This window comes from Hermetia illucens, chromosome 4, assembly GCF_905115235.1.
Source record: "Hermetia illucens chromosome 4, iHerIll2.2.curated.20191125, whole genome shotgun sequence".
Taxonomy (NCBI): domain Eukaryota; kingdom Metazoa; phylum Arthropoda; class Insecta; order Diptera; family Stratiomyidae; genus Hermetia; species Hermetia illucens.
Window position 1 is genome coordinate 84,016,528 of NC_051852.1, and position 25,299 is coordinate 84,041,826.

The window sequence follows — 25,299 nt, forward strand, 5'->3', positions numbered from 1 at the left end:
CTAGAAATATAACATCTTTAGCAGACGCAGCCACACCTACGCTATGCTGATTAAGCTTGCTAATCAACATAGAGAAAAAATTAATCAGCATAAAAAATAAACCTAGGCAATACTAGGAAGTGTTTAAATGACAATGTAACTAACTTTTACTTCTATAAATAAATCTGATAACTGGTTGTACATTTGTCTGTAACCAGGACGCCGGTTCTATCTAACGGTTTGGCAAACCTTCTAGTTTTCGATTGGATTTTCACGTGATCGAAGGTTAAGTAAGGTAAAAACTGGGGGCTTACTTAGGGGAAATTGCTGACATTATCAAGAATAATGCTGATAATATTAACGGTCTACTTTCTATGCTGGGATTAAATCAAGTTTCAGGCGCTAGGAAACGCACAAACTCATTGTGGACTATGAACATTAGATACTTACTTGAGGATTGCTGTGGATATCAACGTCCAAGGGAGATGCAAACTGGCACACTGGGGTCCTTTTCTTCAAGAAAACTGCAAGTAAAAATGAATGATGGTTATAATTACATGGCTAAACATTGGGAGTTAGCTTTGTTACCAAAAGGAAAAATCCACTAAGTTTATAACGGCTGCGTCGGAGGACGCAACACACAAATTTTCTCTTGTACATAATAAAGCGATTACTAATTATATTGGAATTTGCTATTTTAAAAAACAAATTCAAGAAATACGAAAAACGCTAAATCTCAAGTCTGAAGGCAGAATTCACTGTCCTCTGATAAATTCACCAAGAATAAAACAATCCGAAATTTAAACACAAATTTCTACAAAATTACAAAAAAGTTCTTAAAATGTAGATTCCTTCGCGGTAAAAAGCTCTTCCGAATTTCAACACATTAAAACTGTCTCTTAAAAGAAATATATGTATAATTAAAAGCTCCTAAGAAACGTTCGCCAGACGACTCCAGCGAATTGAATCAACTAATTCTGAGTTATTTATCTATACGCGACAAAATTTTGTTGAATTGCTTTTGAAACGTTATCAGTGATGTAAGAGAGGAGTCGACAAACGACAATACTTTACTGCTCTTTGAGTGGAAAAATAAGTAATACGGCAGAAATTAAATAAAATGAGAAGGCAAAAGCAAAGTTTCTGCTGATAAATTCAAATAAGATCAACAAACAATAGCAGTGAACGCTAATCTAGTAGTCAATAAAATAATCTACATGATAGGGGAAAACGAGACTAGTTAATTTAATCATCATGAAAATTTAGTGTAGGTTTTTTGGAATGAAATGGAGAATGAAATCTCGTTTCGGCACGATTTTGAATGTGATTAAAAGATTATATTCTACTTTTTTCTCCAATAATTGAAGACAATATACTTCACTGCTGCAATAATTTTTGGGAAAATGGAACCATAACATTTTTCGGAACTATTATTATTCTACAAAAGCAATAGTTATGATATCGAATTATTCTTAATCCAAATTATTGCTTACATGTGAATCAGGTTAGATGGGACAGTTTAATTTCATTTCGCAATAGACCATTGGAGTCATGACCCATATACATGCACCCGAAGTGTTCAGGACAATGTTAGAATCAATAAAATATATGCATATAATATGCGTTGTTTTCTTTGTTATTCAATTTTTTATCATAAAAAGCAGTAAACACGGTCGACTGCCAGTTTCACTGAGAGTAGATGCAACTCATCAGACACTGCCTCTCTTCCTGCCTCAGCCAAAAGGGGCTGGAGGTGGTAACCGTTCCTTCATATAAATGATGAACCTAACCAATTAGGAAGGAAGTTTCTTCCACTTTTGTGCTACACGGAGTCCTAGATGAAAGCATCAGCCGTTCATTTATCATATATAAAGGAGCAATTACGACACTTTCGATCACGCTATTATCAGGACAGAAATAAGACAGCATCTGTAGAGTTGCCTCTGCTAAAGACGAAATCGTTATTCGCCCTTTTTGAAAATTTGGGTATTTAGCCCAAAAGAGTGGTTTGTGGACCACGAAAGTGGAACAAAGTTTCTTCCCAATTGATCCGGTCCGATGTCAACTGGATGCGAACCTAGGATGAAATAAATAAATATTTTTCACAGGAATGTTAGCTTTCTATTTATGAAAAATCCGTGTTATCATAATCTCGGCGGAAGCGGGATTTTACGTAGTACTACCATGAAATGCCAAGCATTTACGGTCGGACGATCCTATCTACTTAAAAGATAAATGGGCGCTGGTGGTAGTGATCAGGTTAGTGAGGGAGTCCGTCGAGAACTCCCCGCAACATCAAATATGCATGCAAAATGGTGTATTTCTGCATGGTTTGAACCAGACTGTGTGAGAGTCCCAGGACATCAAGAGAAGGCGTGAGGGGTTTAGGTACAATATCTGTAGCTGACAATATTACGGGAACTGCAACCAGTTTCTTGAGATGCCAATTTTCTTTGATTTCCCGAGCCAGAGTTTCTACTTCTTTTCCACGTATTTTCGTTCAATGTTGCTATTACGAGGGGTAGCAATATCAATAATATACGCAGAGCGACCTGTTTTGCCAACTAACAGCATGTCAGGCTTGTTGTATAAAATATGGCAATCAGTTAGAACTTTCCGGTCGCAATACATGCTGTAAGCAGAACTATCAAGTACTGTTTGCGGCTCATATTAGTAAGCCGGACATGTTCCCGTGATTAGTCCATGCGTGTATGCAAGGTTTTGATGGATCACCTTACATACAAAATTATGCCTGTTCGGCTGTCATAAAAAAGTAAATAACCCCCTGTCTTCAATTTATCTATATTTTTCATGTTTTCATTTAGAAACGAAAAACTAACAATTGATTTTCAAAATACAATCTTCCAATAACTAATTAATAATATAAAATTTACTTCAAAATACATGACTCCATTAAAGAAAGAGGTTAGAATAAGGAAGAGGAAAATTGTATGAGTCATAAATAAGTAAACAAAATTTTTGAATTCACAATAATAATAATCGTTGGCGCAACAATCCATATTAGATCAAGGCCTTGAAGTGTGTTAGAGCACTTCATCCAAAACCGTAACGGTACACTACAGGATTACAGTACCCTATAGGAGACAATGTGGTCAACATTGCGCTCGCCCAAGATTATTACCCTGATTTGACTCAGGTACTCATTCACAGTCGAGTCGACTGGCATCCGTCGTTAAATGACGATGCAAATTCCACTGCCACCAGTGAGGTTTGAACCGCGATCTTCCGTACGCCTTATGCTCTAACCACTTGCGACGTCCTTACCAGCCGACTTGATAAGGACAGCATGTATTTTCAGCACATTTCTGAAGAAGACTAAACCTCCAAAATTGAATTTCTCAATGCAGTCAAATTTCAGGGAACTCTCCCACTTATTTTTGTTTTTAGCCACGCCCATCCGTTTTCGATGAGCGATAAATCAAGGCTTTGAGGTAGCCACTCTAAAATGATAAAATTCGACTCAGATATATATTTTGGAACAATTTTGGCCTTCTGTATCTACACCGATTAGAAGCTTACTTTCTAGCACTAACTCGTTCTTCATCGAATTAAGATAAACTTGAGAATTTAACTTGTTTTCTAGTACGATTACTTACTCATTCCATTGGCAGAAATACTTTCCCAAACTACAAAGCTCTTGTCACCAGACTTAAGGGTTGGTTTTATATATTTAAAGGACACAACGTTTCATCATATTTGAGCCAAACCTATATCTGGCCACTACTATTCTTCATGCCGTATTATCCATTCGCTTTTCCAAAATACTTTTTGCCAAAATATTTCCGGTTTTATAACATTGTCTGTATAGAACTTCATCTTCTTACAGGTTTGCTTTATTTATATAATATATCTTTATTTATATAATATATCTTTATTTATATAATATATTTTATTTATATATCTTTTTCGTCTTCATAGAGTCTTCTGTGAATAGTGGATAAAGATGGTGCAATTTCCCCTTCTGTTAGAGTTTATTTAAAATATGAAAACTATTATTATTATGTCGTTCCACATTCACTGCAAGATGCATCAAATTTCGCCCGATTTTTTTTATCACCCTTTTGTTACCTTCCTGCCTTTTGTTTATTCCTTTATGGAGTATAAGACATCCATACAGTCTCTTCTTGTTTATTATTATTTTTCCCCATTTTATTTTTGTCCAAACTACAGTGGCTTCCAGGTTGGCACAGTCACTGTTTTTAATTTTACATTACTGTACTATCTAGCATATTTATCGAAAAATTTGCAGATGTGTTGGTGCACATTCAATAAACGAGTTTCGTGCAAGGGGAATTCCAAAAATTGTTGCTTATGGTATACACGGCCGATTGCCGAATTTCAGCTCATAGCTTATTTGATGCAGTCTCCTTCAGATAAAAAAAAACTTTCGTTTGTCGCGCTTTTCAGCGGTATTTTTTTGTTTTACGATTTTTATGTCATTTTTGAGTATAACACTCATAACACTTTTTGAGTAATTTTGGAACCCTGAGTATAACCATTGTTAATTTTTTTCCTAAAATGGATCGTCGTACAACAGTGGAGTAGCGTGAACTGGTAATTCCCCGCTTTAAAAAAGGACAGAGTGTCCGAAAAATTGCTGAAATTGTCAATTTAAGCCTCTACAGTTCAGCACATAATTGAGCATTTTGTCCATAAAAATTAAATGGAAAATAAGGGCAGAAAAACGCCAAAAATAATGTTTAGCCAACCAGACGAGTGTTATATTATCCGAAAAATAAAAGCAAATCCCAAGCTATTCGCTCCGAAGTTGGCTAATGAGGTTCGTGATGAACCGGAGAAGTCACACAATAGTCGGACTTGTGCTGGGCGACAATGATTTAAACAGCAGATTTCCGCAAGTCCGGAAATCTGCAAACTTATTTGGAACTGCTCGCAAGTAATGTCACCACCGGCACAGTCTCTTGATATAAACGTCATCGAGAATTTCTGGGCAATTTCGGACGATATAGGACGGATAAGGAAGTATAGGATTTTGAATAAGGAAGATCTCAAGCAAGCCTTGTTGGCAGAATGGCAAAAGAAACCTGATTTTACACAAAAGCTGGTTAACTCATTGTCAAATAGGTCCCAGGCTGCTATTAAAGCGAAAAGATATCAAACTAAATAATAATTACTAACGCACACGTTCTATTTAAGAATAATTTGAAACTATATCAAATAAGAAGTGACCTAAAATATTGTACTTTGCTTGATTTCCATGTTTTCCGTTTTGAAAAAGAAAAGCTTCCTAATTCCTTCCTTCTTTAAAATTGCATTAAAAGTTTTTTGACATTGTAAATAGTTTTCGAACTATTGCAACAGCAATTTTTAAACAAGTCTGGAAATCGGAAGCTTAACGTTCCAGGTATAAAATGTTTTGTGTTTCCCTATGTGAGGAGCATAACGCAGTTCTCCATTGACTGATAGCATTGACTCGAGATATTTAAATCGCTCAGTTCTGTCAATGGCAGTAACCCGCCCAGAACTGAACGATTTACATATCCCAGAAGTCAAACCCTAATAAAATCGATTCAATGTCTGTTTGTCCGTCTGATTGTAGCTATTGTCATGAAATTTGATGAAAATATGTGAACTGGGAACACCTACATGTGCAGGCTAGTTTAAGGGTGCTTGCCATATATGCAAAAGGGGGAGCAAATTTTTTTTACGGTTCCATGCAAGACCACGTTTTCTCCCATTTAATGCGTAATATTCGTAAATTTTCCATGATTAAGCCTATCACTTTTACATGCCTGTTGAAAGCTAACATAACATTTTAATTTTTGTAAACTTTCCAGGTTTATAAGTTTAAAATACCGTCACAATAATGGATATTGAAATTTAGATGACAAATCGATATTGAAATATATTTCAAATTTGAACAGTTAAGACTTTGAAGTGATGCAATTGAAGAAACGTCTATTTATAAGAAATTTTATTCAGTTTCTGGAAATGCTATTAAATTTGGGATTAAATTATTAAGGGAGTAGTATCAAGTATTTCGTATAGACACAAGAGGTTCGAGACCGTCCTCTCTAAAAAATGATATTGTTGGTACTCACAACTACTGTTCTAAATTACCATTATTTAATTTTTTATAATTATGTTAACACGGGGGTTCCATGGAAAGCTTCGGTGGGATCGACTCACTTTTAAGTAATTATTCTGAAGATGCTATAGGGATTACGGATATGAAACAAAACTTTTCTACTGTCAAACACTAATTTTGAACTGAAATTGTTAGCTACTCGAAAAACGAAAGCAAGGTTCGGGAAACAAACAAGTCAAGTCAGGAAATCGGAAGCTAGACGCTTCAGGTACGAAAGGTTTTGTGTATTTTTTATATAAAGACATTTGAGTGTGCATTTGTCCCATTAGTACGTAGCACGTAATATACACTTTCAGGTGATATTGACATTCAGTGTCTTGAATTTGCAAAGAAGTGACAACTGACGTATTATAACTTTGTTAGTAATGGTGCGATATCCACTAAACTTGGTAGGATCATGTTCTATGTTATGGCCTACATCACTTCGTAGTGCTAACATAACTTAAGGGGGGTTTGGCAGCAAATACACTATTATTAACTTTATTCGAACAGATATCGATATGGAAGGTATTTCGGAGCCTAGGCGCCATATAGTGGCAGCCTCTTGATTTTTTTTTCAGATTTTCCGATCGGGTAGTTTCTGAGAATGGGTCCTTTAAAGAAATTATCAATTCCGACCCCCCCCCCCCCCCGCACTCCCCACCTTTCCAACAAATGTCAAAACTAAAACCGGCTTTAAAAAGTACTAATCGAGACCTTTCATTTAATATTCCACATGACTATATTTGGTGACAAAAAAAATGTACACCCCCTTTTGCATCCATGGGGAAATCCCCTTAAATTCGACGTGAGAGGATGTAATTCACTGTATGCGTGAGCGCTTACCGTTCCTACCGTGCCACTGAATTTGGTGTGAATCGCTGCAACAGTCTCCGAGAAAAATGCGTGTGACGGCCAGACAGACAGATAGACAGTAAACCGATTTTAATAAAGTTTTGTTGTTTTACACAAAAGGATCCTTTTACCTTATCCTACAAATACAAACGCAAAAGTTGATGGTTCATACCGCGACACGACTAATCTTACACCTCGGAGACATAGTTAAAGATATAAGAAATGACGAGATCGCAACAAATGCCATATAAAGTAAAGTTTGAGAATGAAGCCGATTCTGACGCCAATATATGTATTTCAATTTCAGTAATTAGCAATTAGTTTACGGGGCTGGAAAGGAAATACTTTGGCAAAATCCAATATCATCGTGATCTCATTGCAATTCATTAGTAATAAAGAGTACAAAATGGCCTGCCATAGTCCAGATATCATAGAAGAAGTTATTTTTTCCATGGGCCAATTATCTGAAAAACATACTTAGATTTTATTACGACAGAAAATCTTCGCACATAACCTACAACGTAGATTTCTTGAATGGGCTTCTTTTGATATCGAATATCGAATATTAATACTGAACATAGTAGCAATGATGAAAATGATGAAAAAGTGCATTTTAATCTCCTTAAAATTTTATTTCACTGTTTTCCACCTTAGAATTCGAATGAAATATATAAATGTAGTTATTAGACATAAAAAATATTTTTAGCTAGGGTTTGCACCTCAATACCACCCTATGCGACGACACTTCAAACGAAAATTTATACAACAGACTCAAGCCTTAAAGCAAATTTTGTAATAAAAGGAGGGCTTTGAGGTTTAGGGTGCGGTGTTTACCTTCACAGATGGAGAAATACTTCGATATAGATGTCTACATTTCCTATAGGCACTGAGCCAACAAAAGTTTATGCAGACTCCTTTCTACAAATAGATTTAACAAGGATAAAGAGATCTGAAATAGTTTACTAAGAAACCTGTAAAAAGAAAAAAGTCAAAAAAGATTGAACACATCTTTCTCATTGTGCTGGAGATTTTGAATTTTACACAAAATAGGTAATTAATTATATCTACATAGAAATAGGTGCAGAATCGAAATCTGATTAAAGCCTGAGCGGTAAGAGAAGTTCATTGGCAAACTTTTTATTTGCAATTTAAACACCGCTTCCGTCGCTAGGCAATTCTGCTTTATTTTGCATATTCATAATTGGACAATTCGTTCCCTTTTTCAGTGCAACATGTATCATAATGTACAGTGTTTTCCTTAATCCTTGGTTAATATTGCAAAGGTTCACACTCTCCCAATAAGTTTCTACAAACTCAGTACTCATCAACACGGGTTGGTCACATACCAAGATTCAGGAGAGATTTCGATAATATTCCTACATCCACGTACGCACTCGTATGTAGAGAGGTTTAAGACAACAAAAGAATATTTGTTTTTCATTTTTTTATTAGTCTCCTCCTAAAGTGTGGCTCTCTGCTTCATTATCAATTCATCATATAGGGATTTCATCATGCCACATTACATACAAGTATTGACATTTTAAGTCAATTGCTATTTTTTTGTATTTTGTCTATTGTTTCTTTACGTAAAGCGATGCATTTCTCGGATATGAAGAGCACGCAGAATATAAGCAAAAAATAGATTGATTAATGCCACTTTTACAAAAATCAAATCAAAAATAAAGTAATTATAGACTACATACAGTGACTCAAAGTCAAAATGATCCACCCGGTATAAAGCAGTTAAAATGTGTTGTACTGATTGAAAAGAAGTAAATCATGAACTACTATAAATAAAAAAATGTTGCTTAAGATGAACTCGTTTACTTTTAAGTTTGTAAAAAATAAAAAATTTTTTTCATTTATAAATATAATAACATAAACATAAAAATGCATAATTCCTAGTCAAAGTGAAAATGATCCATTAAAATAAAAAAGGCAAAAACAAAGTAAATTCAAAATTTTTTTAGCTAATTATAATTTAGTATGAAGCCCTTTAGCCACCCTAACAGCTGACAGTCTTCTTGGCATTGACTCAACAAGTTTTTTTGTGAATTCTGATGGAATTTTTGCCCATTCCTCCAAAATAACCTGCTTTAAGTGATTTCGGCTAGATATTCTATGTTGCCTGATTCGATCGTCTAGAAAGTCCCACAAATGCTCGATAACATTCAGATCTGGTGATTGTGGTGGAGTTTCGATAACCTTAGGACAATTGTAGAGCATCCATTCGCGAATGAGAAACGATTTGTGTTTGGGGTCGTTATCTTGGTAAAACTGGAAATACCCTTCAAGACCCAAATTTCTGGCACTGGCATGTAAATAGTCCTTTAGAATTTGAAGGTACATAAATTTGTCCATATTGCCGTCTATGACATAAATATTTCCGACCCCATTGGCTGCCATGCAACCCCAAACCATTACTGAACCGCCCCCATGTTTTCCGCTCGCTTGTAAATTTTTCAAATTTAACTCTTCATTCTTCTTTCTCCATACTCGAACTTTTCCGTCGGATCCAAAAACATTAAATTTGCTCTCATCTGCAAAGATAACGTTGTTCCAGAATTCTGGACCGTGTGAATAGTAACGATTTGCAAATTCTAGCCGGCGTTGCTTATTTTTTGGACTAATTAACGGCTTTATTCGAGGGGCTCTGTTGTTAAATCCTAGATTTCTCAAAACGATTCGGATTGTTTCGTCGCAGACCTTGATACCTAAATGCTTTTCAACTTCTACACGTATTTTTGGTGTACTTATTTTAGGATTGTCTCGAACCAAATTTAAAATCCATCGTTCGTCACGCTCGGAAAAAGCCTTTTTAGGACTTATACGAACTTTACTACCGATGTGATTTTCTCTAAATCGCTCAATTATATGTTGTACAGTTGAAGGACTTTTATTAACAATATTCGCTATCGCTCTTTTACTTTTTCCAAGCATAAAATGATGGATCACTATCTCCCGCTCTTCGTACGTCGTGTGTCGACCCATTTCACTAGAAAAATTTGCCGAAATAGAAATGTAACTGATGACTGCACTCAGCAAAGGGCTATAGTCAACTGCACAGTTGCACAGCTACGCATTTTAACAGTACATCACAAAAGTTTAGTACCAAGTTCATTGGAATAAGTTGCCTGGATCATTTTCACTTTGACCCCATATTCGGACCAATGACAAATATTAACAAGTAACTGCAAAGAAAATACACTAATTTCAAATATATCTTGAGTATTTATTACTAACATATCAAGAATTATTATTACGTTGAAATAAATTCATTTGTATTAACTATACTTTAATCTAACTCGACTAAAGTCATTTTCAATGGGTGGATCATTTTCACTTTGAGTGACTGTACATCTGGCCTCGATTATGGATACGTCGTTGCTATACTAGATATGCAATTTTAAGAAAAGAGAAGCTACACTAATAATGAATGAATAATAAAATAGATCAACACTTGGTAAAGCTTATTCACAACGGAATTCGTATGAAGAAGGTTTCATTTATCATAGGCCAGATTAATCAAAACCAACACCAACTTTTTTTTTAATATCAAGCTTCTAAATAGCATCCCGGAGTCCTAGTAAATATACAATTTATGTATAAGAGTTACCTTTCATATCTGAACAAGCTTCTGATTAAGTTTAATCAATTCTAAGAATGGAATTACTTTTTTTTAAAATTTTCCCTAGCGTGTTTATGTGAACCCTTATGGTTTTGACCAATCTCTGTAGGTTTATCATTGGCAGTAATAATTGTTGTTATAATAGGAAAATGGAGACATCTTTCAATAATAAAACTCAAAGGTGGCATTTTGAAACCCTACGATTGGCATAAGTGTAGCAATATTAGAATATGCTGACTTTCTGAAAGATCACAAAGGCAGATAGAAGCCGTGAGTGTGAAAGTTTAATTACAAGTCAAAACCCGGACGGCATCGAAAGTAAAGGTATCAAATTGGAAGGTGGTTACCCGAACACCGTTGATCAACTAAATCAAATTGCGGGGTTAATAATTCTCTTATTTATTAAAACAAAGCATTTTGTTTATAAACATATATACGTTTTTAGAAATGCAATAAGTTATAAATAATATCGTTTAGACCTTTGGACCACCCACTCGATCGTATGCTTCGTATATGAGAAATCAAGTTGGGAAAGAAAATAACAAAAGTGATTGATGACTAAGCACGAACAATTCAGTGAAATGGTTTTGGAGATGTATCGTCCCGAGATTGTCGAAATTTTTTTTTTTGAAGGACACAATGATTTCACAGTGCTAGAAATAACAAAGCTTTTGGGGATGCAAACTTGACTGGAATGAAAATAATGCGCCATACTGAGGCGGTTGATCTTTAATAATTAAATGAACCCTGAAGTGTGTGCACGAACAGTACGCCGTCAATAATGAGGCAGTAAATTTTTCTTAGTGCAGTTGTATTTAGAAAGAATCTCTCCACTCTATATCAGAAATTTCAGTTAGTATACAACCTAGCATAATCGTGATGCTTCTTAACCCGGGCCGAAATCTCGTGATCAAAATTCTACCAGATCAAGAAAGCACGCCTTACGGTAGCTGCCAGAATCAGTCCGACACTGGATTCGTGATTATTATCAGAATAAAAAGCAGATGCTCTTGATAGCCGTTAGCCGTAAAGTCCGTTCCTAGTCAAAATAAGTCTGAAATCTTATTATCTAAATAATTTCAAAATTTGTAGATTTTTTGGCCTGCACTTCTTACCCCCAATTTTAAGCAGACTTTCAAATTTTTATTTCTACGTTTTACAAGGTCCAGTTAATTTTATCAAATACATTTCTTGAAATTGTTGATGGTGCTTTCGTAGTTTGTAGCCTTTCTCTCTGTGATCTAGAAACGTAACCAATACCTAAAAAGTAATTTTTAACTAATATTTTTTGAGTTAACGCTGTATTCTATTTTTTCGAAATCCTGATTTTCCAAGCAAAATTTCGCCTTCTTCTAGGACGTGAACGATGCCTTATTATACATCAGAGGCGAATCCCATTTAGTTTTCTCCAGTAGGTTATTATTATCATGATTAATAGTGCTATTGTTAAGTGACGATTATTAACTCTAATTTTTCTATTAAATTCGAACGCACAATTGCGCGGTATAGAGAAGAGATGGCTTTAAATTCATTTTCCTTAAATAACAACTCTCAAACGTAAACATAGCAGGCGTAATATTAGATTTGAGAGTTGCCTTTCCCTGAAAACGGACATGCTGCTGACAAGACCTACAATAGCCTGCCTTCTTGACATTAGGGAAGCTTTCGATTCCGTATGGTAATAATTTATAAGCTAAACAACATTCTTCACTTCCATCTGCACCTCTGCAAGCTAATCCTAAGCTTTCTAGAAGGGCGGCAAACCCAAGTAAAAGTTCAGCAGCAACTGTTCTCTCCTTACACCTATCCAACTGGAATCCCATAAGGCTCTGCCCACCCTGTAACCTTTTTCTCACTCCCTACCGCGGATATCTCGAAGTCAGCTCCCACACCCGACCTAACCAAGATACAATATGAGATTTTCTGTTATAAACAGTTAACCCGACCTCTAATCACTTTCGGTCTTATCTTCTGAACTGACTTCTCTCCTTATCAGATGGAGAGGCTTCGCCTCAAGGAAAGGTAGCTCTTCAGCCATTGTACTGGCATATTTAAAAATGACGATTGTACGAAGTACATATCCAACCAGATCCTCTACAACAAACACCACGGATCGATTTCTTCCGACCCGGATAGGCAGTGATATTCCTTGGGAAGTGCCTGTCACTCCCTAACCCCTTATTTGCCGAGTGCATGGTGGTGGGCCTGTGGAAAAATCTCCTCTGCTCGAACCAATTCCTAGAACTTTTCCTTTCCTATAAAAATGATAACCGTTTTTTCGACAGGGGAAATAGAATAGTCCTCTACACGGATTGCCATTCCCACGCCCAATACATGTTTTCATCCAAACATAACGGCTCAATCCGTTCATCAACCACTTTTCCTCCGAAATCCCTCTCATATCCTTACCCATCCTTTTTCAAGGTTTTGTATATATGAATGGAGGATGCATATTTTTTTTCATAGAATATGGCCATTTGGGGTGTCAGATGAAAGGGCTTAATTAGTACTTTTCGAAATTGACCCCATATTTGATCAGACTCGCGTGAAACGTAGGGGAGTGAGGGCTGAAAATATGACCACCAAAAAGTGTAACATGTCTCGTACTAAGAACTTGTCCAAATCTGAAAAAAAAATCGCAGTGGTGTATATAAACGAAATCTAGGCTTCAAAATACAACGCTTTTGGATATCTGCATAAATAAAATTAATAATAGTATATTAGCATAATTTAAAAATTTAGACGAAAACCTCCCTTAACTTAATGCTACAACTACAATAACGATTGAAAGTTTTTGAAAATTTAAAAGTTAAATTCCATAGTTCTAACCTTAGACTAAGTTAGTTACTGAGGTTCATGTTAGGTTAAGCATTTTTTAAATTGTGATGCCCTTATTTATTATTAAAATGTTGTTTTCAAAAGAATTGCTTTTCAAGGAAAGTGAATAAAAAAACATCCCTCCTCTGTACAACGCGATTGTGGGTTCGAATTGCGATACTCAGGTAGAGACATATCGATAACCAAAATCTATAGCATGTTTGTCAAACTGCACACAGTGACAAGCGGGAAACTGATTTTAAGGTTCGACACAAGATGATTATGTGTTAGTTAATTTTTGTAGCGACAATTGAGGAAGTTAAGTTGAGTTAATTAAAGATGAACCGAAAATTGAGTTCATCCCAACTTGTAACCTTATTTAGTGATAACAACAGAGGTAAAGATGTTTTGGCACTAGACTAATGAGTGAACATTGTCTTTCATTTGATGATTTTAGAGTGTCATATAGATAAACTAAGTACGGCTTTACGATGTCCGCAAGCGAAAGCATGGAACGTAATTTCAAAAACAAAAGATGTTTTAGTTATGAAACAAACGGAGAAAGTCTGATGCACATTTGGCAAGCAAAGCAAAGTCTATTATATTTAATACTTATGATTTTTGACCATTTTTAAGGTTTTGTGTAAACACAAAACCTTATTAAAATCGGTTTACCGTCTGTCTGTCTGTCTGTCTGTCCGTCTGTCTGTCTGTCTGTCTGTTTGTCTGTCTGTCCGTCACACGCATTTTTCTCGGAGACGGTTATAGCGATTGACACCAAATTTGGTAGAAAGGTGGGAACCGTGAACGCTCACACATACAGTGAGTTACATCCTTTTACGTTGAATTTGAGGGGGCGTCCCCATACATGCAAAAGGGGGGTGTAAAATTTTTTTTCATCAAATATAGTCATGTGGGGTATCAAATTAAAGGTCTCGATTAGTACTTTTCGAAGCTGGTCTTAGTTTTGACATTTCTTGGAAACGTGGAGAGTGCGGGGGGTTGAAAGTGATCATTTCTTTAAGGGGGCCATTCTCAGAAACTACCAAACCGAACAATCTGAAACAAATCAGGAAGCTGCCACTATATGGTGCCTTGGCTCCGAAATACCTTTCATACCGGTATCTGTTCAAAGAAAGTTAATAATAGTATGTTACTATAATTTTTTGTAATTGGCTGGAAGCCCCCCTTAAATTAATCATAGCGGCACGAAATTCTGCAGTGATGTAGGCTATAACGTAGGGCATGATCATACCAAGTTTGATGGAAATCGCACTATTACTAACAAATTTATAATACGTCGAAGTTGTTGCTTCTTTGAAAATTGAAGACTATCAATGTCAATATCACCTGAAAGTGGATACTCTCACATAATATATGGATATATTACGTGCTACGTACTAAGAAATACACAAAACCTTTCGTACCTGAAGCGTCCAGCTTCCGGTTTCCCGACTTGTTTATATGTCTGATTTTAAGAAGAATGACAAAACTCATTTTAACTTTTGTTAAAGATTTGACTCTTTTGGACACTTTTTACAAATATAGAAGATTGTTTATGACACCTACAGGAATTTGTGTCGGTATCCGTTGTGACAGTGAAAATATAATAAAACTAGTGGTTACTGAAGAGAAACTTAGGGAAAATTTGAATCATGAGAACTAAGTAATATGAGGCTGAATGTATATGTTACAAATAGCTGTTCCAGAGACGAAAAACTAAATTAGAAGAATCGTAGACCACATAATTATTTGATAATATTTATGAGTTCAACTACATTCAATTCCATTGATACACCTTTCAGCGGAGTAGGAATCAAATTTCCTATTCAATGCCAACATGCTTTTTTGGCTAACGGATTTCTCCAAAATAAGTTAACATAAGAGATATTGGATCCGGATGGGTTAGCGGTTAGAGCACTGGGGGTAATGGTAGGTCACGGTTCAAATCTCGCTGGTGGCAAAGATATTTGTTTGGTAACTAGAAATCAAATACCAATCAACAATTTGAAATAATAAAAACTTGTTTTTCCTATTCCCTGATCCCGAGTGGTTCCCGAAATATTGGTATTTGCAAAATAAAAATCAACACTAGCGAATAGGGAAAACAAGTTTTTATTATTTCAAATAATTAATCGTTAGAAATACCGCGTAATTGCACTCAGACCAATCAACAAGTCAACTGTGAGTACCTGAGTCAAATCAGGGTAATTATCACGGGCGAGCACAATGCTGATCACGTTAGTTCCTAGTATACCTTGACGGTCTTGAATGAAATGCTCTAACACACTTCAAGGCGTATATCCAACCGCTTGTGAGAATTCGGTATAACTCGCGCGGTCGGGAATTTCTCCCTTTTTAATTCGTTTCCAACTCTTAAAATTTTTCGATATTTCGGTGGTCTTAGAGTGTTTATTTCTGTTATGAATTACAGAGATATCGGATATTAGACACATGCATTTTTGATATAATCCCAGCACTAATCCAAAAAAGTTTCACCATATCAGGCATCGCAAAAACAGCTTGCTTAACCCCGTCATCCATGTTCAGTTCGACCTGTCAGTTACGGTTGAAGAGTCCGCATTTGACCCCCCCGTAGATGGGATGTAGTTGGTTTGTCTGTTTTGACTTTTCGGCGATCGACGATCGAATGAAAATTGATTCGACCAACCGGCCAAACATGTTTGTTTAGGCTGTGAGCGAGAATTTTATGGGCACAAAGACGCTGGTGAATATTTTTGATAAATGCTCACAAATAAAAATATCTCAAATTCTCGTCTCGCCTTCCACGTCGTGGTGCTGAGTCAGTTACCGAACATTAGATTAGTAGTGAAGATACCGGGCGAGATTCTTCGTAATCAGCTTAAGAACACTTTAGGCAACTGGGGCATCCATGACCTTATACGAGACAGAAAGCAAGGTGCAGACATATATTTTGTATTTCGTGAAGACAGGATGGTGGATATAATATGTTTCACTGCCAAATCTACGCAGGCAAATTCTTCATTTTCTGGCTGGTATTTTTTCGTAAACTGTCCAGGTCAGTGAATCGGGGCAAAATTTTGAAAAGTGGTTTTTCTTGATCGCCTTTCACAAAATCCCATAGCTTCCCTGCTGGGATTCACTTAGTTGGATTCGGTTGGCATTTAAATAACTAAACAAATATATCAATCCTTCATTAGTTTAGATAGAATATGGAAAGTAAAAATAAAAAAGTGAAGTATGTCATTGATATGATTCCAGAATGATTATCAAATTCTTGTTTTTTTTTAACCAAACATTCTTAATGACAACACACGCCACAGCAACTGACTAGCCACTTCATTACAAGACTGTATTGTTCCGACCAGATCTAACATCGCTCAGCATAACAATTTGCATGGTACATTACTTCTATGCTGCTTGTGCTTTTGGTGTCATTTGTGTGTAAACTGAAACCTTCCTGTATATGTCAATAGTTGCGAATTCACACTTAAGCTTATGCTTTTTTTGTGACATTTTTTCGCCATGCACGGTTATTACACGTGATTTCCATAAATTAGACACATGAATTTCAGTCGTTATCGAAGCTTGAAATATGGTGTTAGCTAACTGTAGCTCACAAATGGAAGATGCAAAGTTGAAATAACCAAGCGAAGGGAATCGTTGATTTCGACTATTTACCCATTGGGTAATATTTGAAGTAATATAAAAAAATTGACAATTAGCCCAAAATACTCCGACTTTAATTTTGAAGATCCGTTTTGTAGTTTTCGAAAAAAGGTAGTATAACAAAAAAATGGAAGCGGAAACTTTTCAGGAGAACTAAGAAATTAAAAATTGTTTTCATGATATCCAAGCAAATTCTATAGTAACATTTTTTCAAATATGCGCAAACAAATTTAAAGTATAGAAGGGTGTCGCCCAGTGTAGTATAACCGCTTACCGTACCAGTTGTATCTCGTAGGAGCGTTTCCGCAATTACAACCTGAAAAATTTCTTGCATTGCCTATTTATAAATTTTCACATTATGATCTTTTTATTGCGTAATTAATACCTTCATATCACTGGAGGATACCTTGGCATCATCAAATTTAAATTTCACAGTTAAGATTTTTCACTTTCAATAAGTCTGGAAAAACGCTGCGCGTGCAAAAGGACGACAAAGTTATAACAAATAATTGAGCTTAACATTTTATAGCTTTTCAGACACTGGTGAATTGTCTTCCTTCAAATTTAGAATTCGTATTGTGCATCTAAATTCAGGTAAATCAATCCTTATGAGCCCGTGCCGACTGATTATATCTCGAAAACGTTGGTAAACATTTGGAAATTCAATAAGCCGTTTTTACGAACAAGCGAGAACTAAACCAAATTTGATTTCATCGTCAAAAACAATAACACATCGTTCAATAAGTCCCGGGACTAACTATGAAAACAACATTTTTATCGACAAAATTCTTTATTATTCATCAACATAATCTCCTTCAAGTGTAATACAATCATTCAAACGATCCAATAACACCATGTAGTAGTCACTATTGATGGTTTTTCCCTTTTCGAGGTAATCAATGAAAATTATACCATTCGCATCCCAGAATACGGATGCCATCACTTTGCCGGCCGACTGTTGGGTTTTTGGACGCTTCGGGCGGCTTTCACCGGTCGTACGCCATTCAGCTGACTGCCGACTTGACTTCGGAGTGAAATGGTGAATCCATGTTTCGTCCACTGTCACATATCGACACAAAAAATCCTGTTTATTGCGAGTAAACAGTGCCAAACAGCTCTCCGAATCATTGATACGTTGTTGCTTTTGTTCCATTGTGAGCAAACGCGGCACCCATTTGGAAAAAACCTTTTTCATAGCCAATTTTTGGTGCAAAATAGTAAATGCACTACCAGTTGATATGTTCACCATCTTAGCTATCTCGCGCACTTTCATTTTGTGGTCACCCATCACGATTTTTAATACTTGCTTGGTGTTTTCGGGAGTTACTGCCTCATTTGGCCGACCCGAACGTTCCGCATCATTTGTATCAGCACGACCGCGTTTCAAGTCAGCATACCACCGACAAATGGTTATTTTCGACGGAGTAGAGTCCGGATAACGTTTTTCAAGCCATTGCTGAGCTTGAACAGTGTTTTTTCCCATTAGAAAACAATTTTTTATCAACACACGAAACTCGTTTTGCTCCATTTTTTCACGATTGCAAAGGTAACGTCACTTTAACCACTATAGCTTTCTTGGTTATGTTTCGAATTACATCCAATTTTGACACATCTTATCTGAAGGTTGGTACTTTTGAACCTTGGTATATAAATAAATAATAAAGATGACTAGGCTACTTATTCACGAGCTTAGTTCTTGTTCCTTTGTGTGGTTCATGGCAACCATAAAGTTTACCTTCCAAAAGCCTTCGTTGAGTAATCATTAACGTTTTGATGCGAATTATCATGGATATCATGCAAATAGAAATTTGGATTTATATTTCGCAATTTGAATGCGATTTAGGACACCAGCCATCTTAAGCGCCGTCTACATATTTGCCAAGCCTTAACAAACAGTTAAAAGGTGCTTGTGGGCGATCTGGCGCGTCCATACACCTGACAAACATCACAAGTAGTCCTAGCGCAAACGTATGGACAGGGTGTTTTGCTTGGGATGTGGCCGTTCGTTAGCACTTCCCAGTGGCAACCAAAGGCAGCGCTTCCTCAAAAATGCATCTATGATTAATGACAATTGATCTTAGTGGAATCAGTTACGGATAATTCCTTCTAAAGCTTCTGTGGGAAGCTTCGTGGAAGCAAACACGCACAACAGTCTCGGCAATTGATCCATGTTTGCTCTTCTAAGAAGTGAGGTGGAAGGTTTTTTTGGCAAAAATTTTAGAGTATGTGTGTGTGTGCGAGATGAGTCGAGTGGGAAATGGATGCATCAAAGACTGCATTGACTGCTGCCTCGTGACGTGTGGATGCATTCCCTTTCAATGGCACCTAATTTCACTTTAACATTATATGTCATTGTGCGGGAGTAGTAAAAAGCTTTCATATTGCTTCCTCCTACATGCCAAAAGATTAATCCAGGATGCACTTAATTATTTACTCATGGACTACTCCCTGGAAATGCAGGAAGATGCAATGTAAATGCACATAATGAACCGTAACTCTAAAAAATATGCATCGTGAGAGAAAGATTCAGCTACGGCGGTTAATCATCAATCACGAATAAATATAAGGTTCGAATATAGATATATATATACATATATAGATAACTAATAACAAAAATAATAATATTGGATCAGGGCCTTAGAGTGTGTTAGCACAAGACCGTAACGGTTCACACTACAGTACATTGTAGGAGGCAATCTGGTCAGCATTGCGCTCGCCCGATATTATTACCCTGATTTGACTTAGGTACGTAGCTGAGTCAACTGGTATCCGGCATCCAATCACGACGATAAATCCATCTGCCATCAGTGAGGTTTTGAACCGCGAAATCAAAAACAAAAGGAGTAAAAATAGATTTGCACGTGTTCAGTAGTATGGAAACCTTCCACCTTATTTCTTAGGAGAGCAAACATGGATCAATTTCCGAGGTTTTCGTGTGTGTTTGCTTCCACCAAGCTTCCTACAGAAGAAAGAAAGCATAATTCACTCACTGATTTCAGTAAGATACATTGCCATTCATCTTAGATGCATCTTTAAGAAACGCTGCATTTGGCTCCCACTGAGAAGGATTGGAGTGAAATGTAGTGTACGAGCGAGCCTTGACGATTTGGAACGAACATCGCCGACTTGGAATATTCGCGAGGTTAAAAAAACCAATAATTGTTTATTATAAACATTTTGTAATGCTTTCAAATAGTTCCATTCGCAATATTGTTACAATTACCCGAAAGCAAGCCGAGTTTGTCAAGAATTGACGCAATACACTCAGGTAGAAATATCGTGAGAAGCATCGCCCTCTCTATACTATTCCTGGATTTTGGAAAGGCGTTTGGCAGTGTACCACGCCTCAATACTAGCATATACACTAGGCAGAAAAAGTGTGCGTACACTCAGTAGTATGATACTTTTCCTTAGTAAAACAAAAAAATTAAGCTAATTTTTGTGGCGAATTTATTATCCAAACATTACAAATAGTTCCGTAGTTTTAGTGTATTTAATTCACTAAGTTATAAGTCTTACAAAAACCAGGTTATAAAGCCAAAAATTAAAAGAATCGCAATAATTCAGTAGAAAAAGTCTGCGTACAGTAAACAAATATTTAAAAAAAATTATATTTGAGTAAATATGAAAAGCAAATCAGTAGCTTATAGGATACCCTTTTCTTTTTATGACCTCTTTTAATCTTTTCGGCATAGAAGATACAAATTTAGATGTTTCTTCAACACTTATTTTATTCCATTCTTCATGTAATACATTTTTCAGCATATCCTTTGAAGTTATATCGTATTGGCGAATTCTGCGTTCTAATAAATCCCACAGATGTTCTATGGGATTTAAATCTGGCGATTGTGGGGGTGTATGTAACTGTTTGGGAACATTATATAATAGCCACAGCTTATTAACCTCAGCCGTATGCTTAGGGTCGTTGTCATGCATAAAATAAAATTCGTCACCCAGGCGTAAATTTTCAGCACTTTGTTTTAAATTACGTTTTAAAATATTTAGGTAGTCATATTTGTCCATGGTAGACTCTATAAATTGCAGATTTCCTACGCCACCACTTGCCATACACCCTCAAATCATTATTCCGCCACCACCATGCTTTACCGTTGGCATCAAATTTTCTTTATTCAATGCTGTACATGCTTTTCTCCATACTATTTTTCTTCCTTTCATTCCAAAAATGCAGTATTTACTTTCATCTGAGAAAAGCACATTTTCCCAGAATTCATTTGATTGGTTTACATACTTATTCGCAAATTTTATTCGTTTTCGCCTATTAGTTAATGAAATAAATGGTTTCTTACGTGCAACTCGCCCATGGTAACCAGCTCTCTTGAGTATTTTCCGTGCAGTATCAGTACAAATTTTTTTGTTGAACTTAAGTTCAACATCTTTCGCGATTTGTGGTGCAGTTATTCGTGGATTCTTTTTCACCGAACCTATAATACTTCGCCTTTCCCTAATCGACAACTTCGATGGGCGACCAGATCGTGGCTTCGATTATTCCCGTCGATTTAAAGTTGTTAACTACCCTTTGAACAGATGAATGTCGCCTTTCTACTATCCTGGCTATTTCGCGGAAACTTTTTCCTTCTTCCCATAATTTTATTATAACTTTTCTTTCACTTACACAAATCTCTTTTCGCTTCAATTCCATAATAACAATTATACACACAAAATAACGAAAAAACGTCCTTATTTTTCACACTTCAAACACAGCCATAAACCAATAACTCAATCAATTTACTCCAAATGGCAAGGATTTATATTTCGGGGAATCACCTAATTATTTGGCTGTACGCAGACTTTTTCTACTGAACATTTGTGACTTTTCTTATTTCAGTTTCCTTGAATTCTAATTTCGTAAAAGTGGCCTTATCAAAGCAACAAGACCACAAGCAATATGCAAACAATAAAATGTTTTGAAAAAACTAATTTATTCGTGTGTTTTACTAACGAATAACCAGGAACTGCTTAGTGTACGCACATTTTTTCTAGCGAGTGTATATAATAATTGTTTTTGTTTTAAAAATGAAACTTTTTTTTTTCTATAGTATACTTTTAAAATATAATACTTCCACTATCCCAATGAAGTCTATATTTATAACACTGCACTGTTGCATTGAAAATTTTATTCGTTTCACTGCCCTTGAGTAAGTGCCTTAGATCAACAAAACAACAAAACAAAAGAATGAAAATGTATATGCGCGTGTACTTACACCAAGCTTCCTATAGAGAAATTTTGAAGCATCATTCGCTCACAGATCCCATTAAGATCAATTGCCATTAATCCTAAATGAATTTTTAAGGTAGCTCTGCCTTTGGATTGCGGCAAGCGACAAACGTGGTGAAGCGCCTTAATACTATCGCATACGTGCAAGCAAGTTATCAAGTAAGTTGTGGGTTGCAGGGAGATTGCACATTTGTCGAAAATTGCGATTACAGCAAGATTGCACGTCTGTGGACAGGCTGCAGTTGACCGATTACGTGCAATCCCTCTTCAACTTATACCACTTGCACACGATGACGATGTTAATACGCAAAATCAAGGTAAATATTTGTTGTAGCTTTAAAGATGGCGTGTAGACGCGATCACTCGGGCTTACACATTACAAAATTTTAGCAATAAATATCCTTCCAAGGTGGAAATATCGAATGATTTCAATATGGGTCCCATTTTCCAAAAAGAAACTTCATAATTGAATAAAACGTCGTTTATGCTCCTAAGCAGCTTGCCGTAGCCTAGAATGCTCGAAATTTATTTTAATATATTTCGTAGCCTGCTTAAAGTTATTTTAACTGAATTTCTCTCATCCTCATTATTTTAATAGAGTGACCGCGGATCGACATTTGTGTATCAAACTGAACCGTTAACACTATAATTGAAACTTTACGATTTACGCTGTATATGTATATAGATAAACTCCACTGGATCCCGATCTTATGTGGTCATTATCGGAAATTTCTTTCATATTATCTGCACTATCTCGTGGTGAAACATCCTACCCAGCAGACAATCCGAGCAAGCTTGCAAAGTTCGCTCAATGTTAGTTGCTCTTTTCAATTCAAATATTTTATTGAGCTCAGTGGTCGAAAGCCACCTTGCTATATAAGCCAGTCATTTATTATCACCTTTTAACAAACTGCTCGAGGTTAGGTTTTTTTGTGAGCACTGGGAAAACATCATTTGCATAGAGCAGTGGTAGGATGGTGGACATCGGAGGTCCTTCGTGACAATGTCCATGATAAGAACAAAGGGAAGCAGGGAGAGAGCGTTTTGATGAACATACGTAGATATGGAGTGACTTTGATTTTACTATTAAGATCGCGGTAGAGCAATCCTTTGTTACTAGTATTGCGGCGTGGTACACTGTCAAACGCCTTTGCAAGATCCAGGAATAGTATAGAGAGGGCGATGCTTCTCACGATATTTCTACCTGAGTGTATTGCGTCAATTCTTGAAAAACTCGGCTTGCTTTCGGGTAATTGTAACAATATTGCGAATGGAACTATTTGAAAGCATTACAAAATGTTCATAGTATGGAATTACAATAGTAGTAACTTGCATATTCCGCCGGGCCCCTTTCTTTCCACATATTATAAAGATTATTGTCTGTCAGATGATGTTCAACCGTCCTTAATAACACGATTGAAGAACTCACTGATCCAAGAGTTTTATCTCAGTTCTTTGTTTTCCACAACTCTACTGCGATGTCGTCAGGTCCTGCGGCTTTCCCCGATTTTATTTGTTACACTGCTTCCTCGACATCTGTCGCACTGACAGGTGGAGTTGCTCTTGATGTTGGTACTGCTTTCGGAAGTGGTAGATGAGAAAATTCTTCCGTTGAAATTTACAAGAAGTATTCCTGCCATATGTCCGCTGCAACTCGTCGGTCAAGTACCATTCTGGTCATTAACATAGCAGAAGTGCCTGATATCCTAAGTTGATAGCGGCTTTTGACAAGTCGATATAGATCTCTCTCGCTATCCCGAATGTCTACTTTACCATAAATATCTGAGTAGTGACCTGCTCAGGTAACAGTGAACGCTTTTGTAAATTTGCAAATTAGCCAGCGTTTTACCGACGAGAAATATATGACAGAGGCACTTCTCCTCTCGGACCTTCATTTGGACATCGCGATTATAAGCCAAGTATCTCGGTTAGTGAATCGCTTACGAAGCTTGGTGACACAAATCGTTTATAGATTATACTTTTAGTTTGATTCTGCGTTTCTTCAACGCTCGTAATGGTCGGCGGTTATCAGAGTAGAATTATTTCTTCTCTTTTCTCGCGAAATCAACACCATTTACTTCGTGGCGAACCAGTGCGCCCCTCACCTATTTTCAATGATGGATTGGCTCGCAGGACTCGCTAATGTTGAAGTGGGTTAGAAAGAAAGAAACAACATCTCTTATATGTAGTATTTTTTTCTATTTTCCAATCTTTAAGATAGGATTTTAATCTCGCGTCATCGGTTTGGAGTTTTTTTTTATTTTCGAATATTGAAGAGAGGAAGAAATAACATTTTTTATTTGAATCCCATGTGGTAGCATTGAAGTTTTTTTTTATTTCTGAATCTTTAATATGCGGTTTTCATTCATATTTGTTCAGTTTTGAAATATTAAAATCGATAGAATAGAAATAAAAAATATAGTATTTGGTCAAAATTAAATATTCTGAAAAAAAACTGAAGAAGACCAGTCTCCCCTATTTCAGTTATATTTTTAGAACAACGTACGGATAGTTCCTGCATTCAAGAAAAAATATCATACTTCATGATTTAGCAGTAAAATAGTTTACGTACATTGCATATGCCAACATCGCCAGATGACGTTGTTTAAACGTATTTTGTCCTTCCAACGCAATCGAACTCCTCTGAAGTGGTTCCATTTTGGCGATGTCAGTTTTTGGCTGAAAAGAGGAGAAATGTCTTGTATAATATTAAGTGTAAAATTATATCACGTTTGCACTTAATACTATATTGGAAGTATTTCGACATTCTATTTGCGTTTGAAATAATTGTATCAATTGTTGACTTATTTGATTTAATTTTCCTGAGCAAACCACCAGATTTTATTATGTACCAATGACGTCAAAATGCGGGAATAAAACCCGCTGAGTGCAAATTTAAAAATAAAGTGAAGATTAGCGTAAGATACAATATATACTACTAATCTTTAGTAAAACAATTTTAAAGTGATAATGTGGAAATAAAGCTTGACGTAAAATATGATTTCACCCCGTTCTCGCAATTTG

At 36.2% G+C, this 25,299-nt stretch overlaps 1 protein-coding gene across 1 annotated transcript in view; it reads right to left on the minus strand.

Annotated features, from left to right (window-relative positions):
- Positions 1–25,299, minus strand: part of LOC119653844 (carbohydrate-responsive element-binding protein) — a 95,314-nt gene that overhangs the window by 23,490 nt on the left and 46,525 nt on the right. Inside the window, exons 2-3 of the mRNA XM_038058889.1 lie at positions 24,848–24,954; positions 430–503 (exon numbers count right to left, since the gene is read on the minus strand). Of these exons, the coding sequence (XP_037914817.1) occupies positions 430–503; positions 24,848–24,954 (181 nt within the window). The remainder of the gene's footprint in view (positions 1–429; positions 504–24,847; positions 24,955–25,299) is intronic.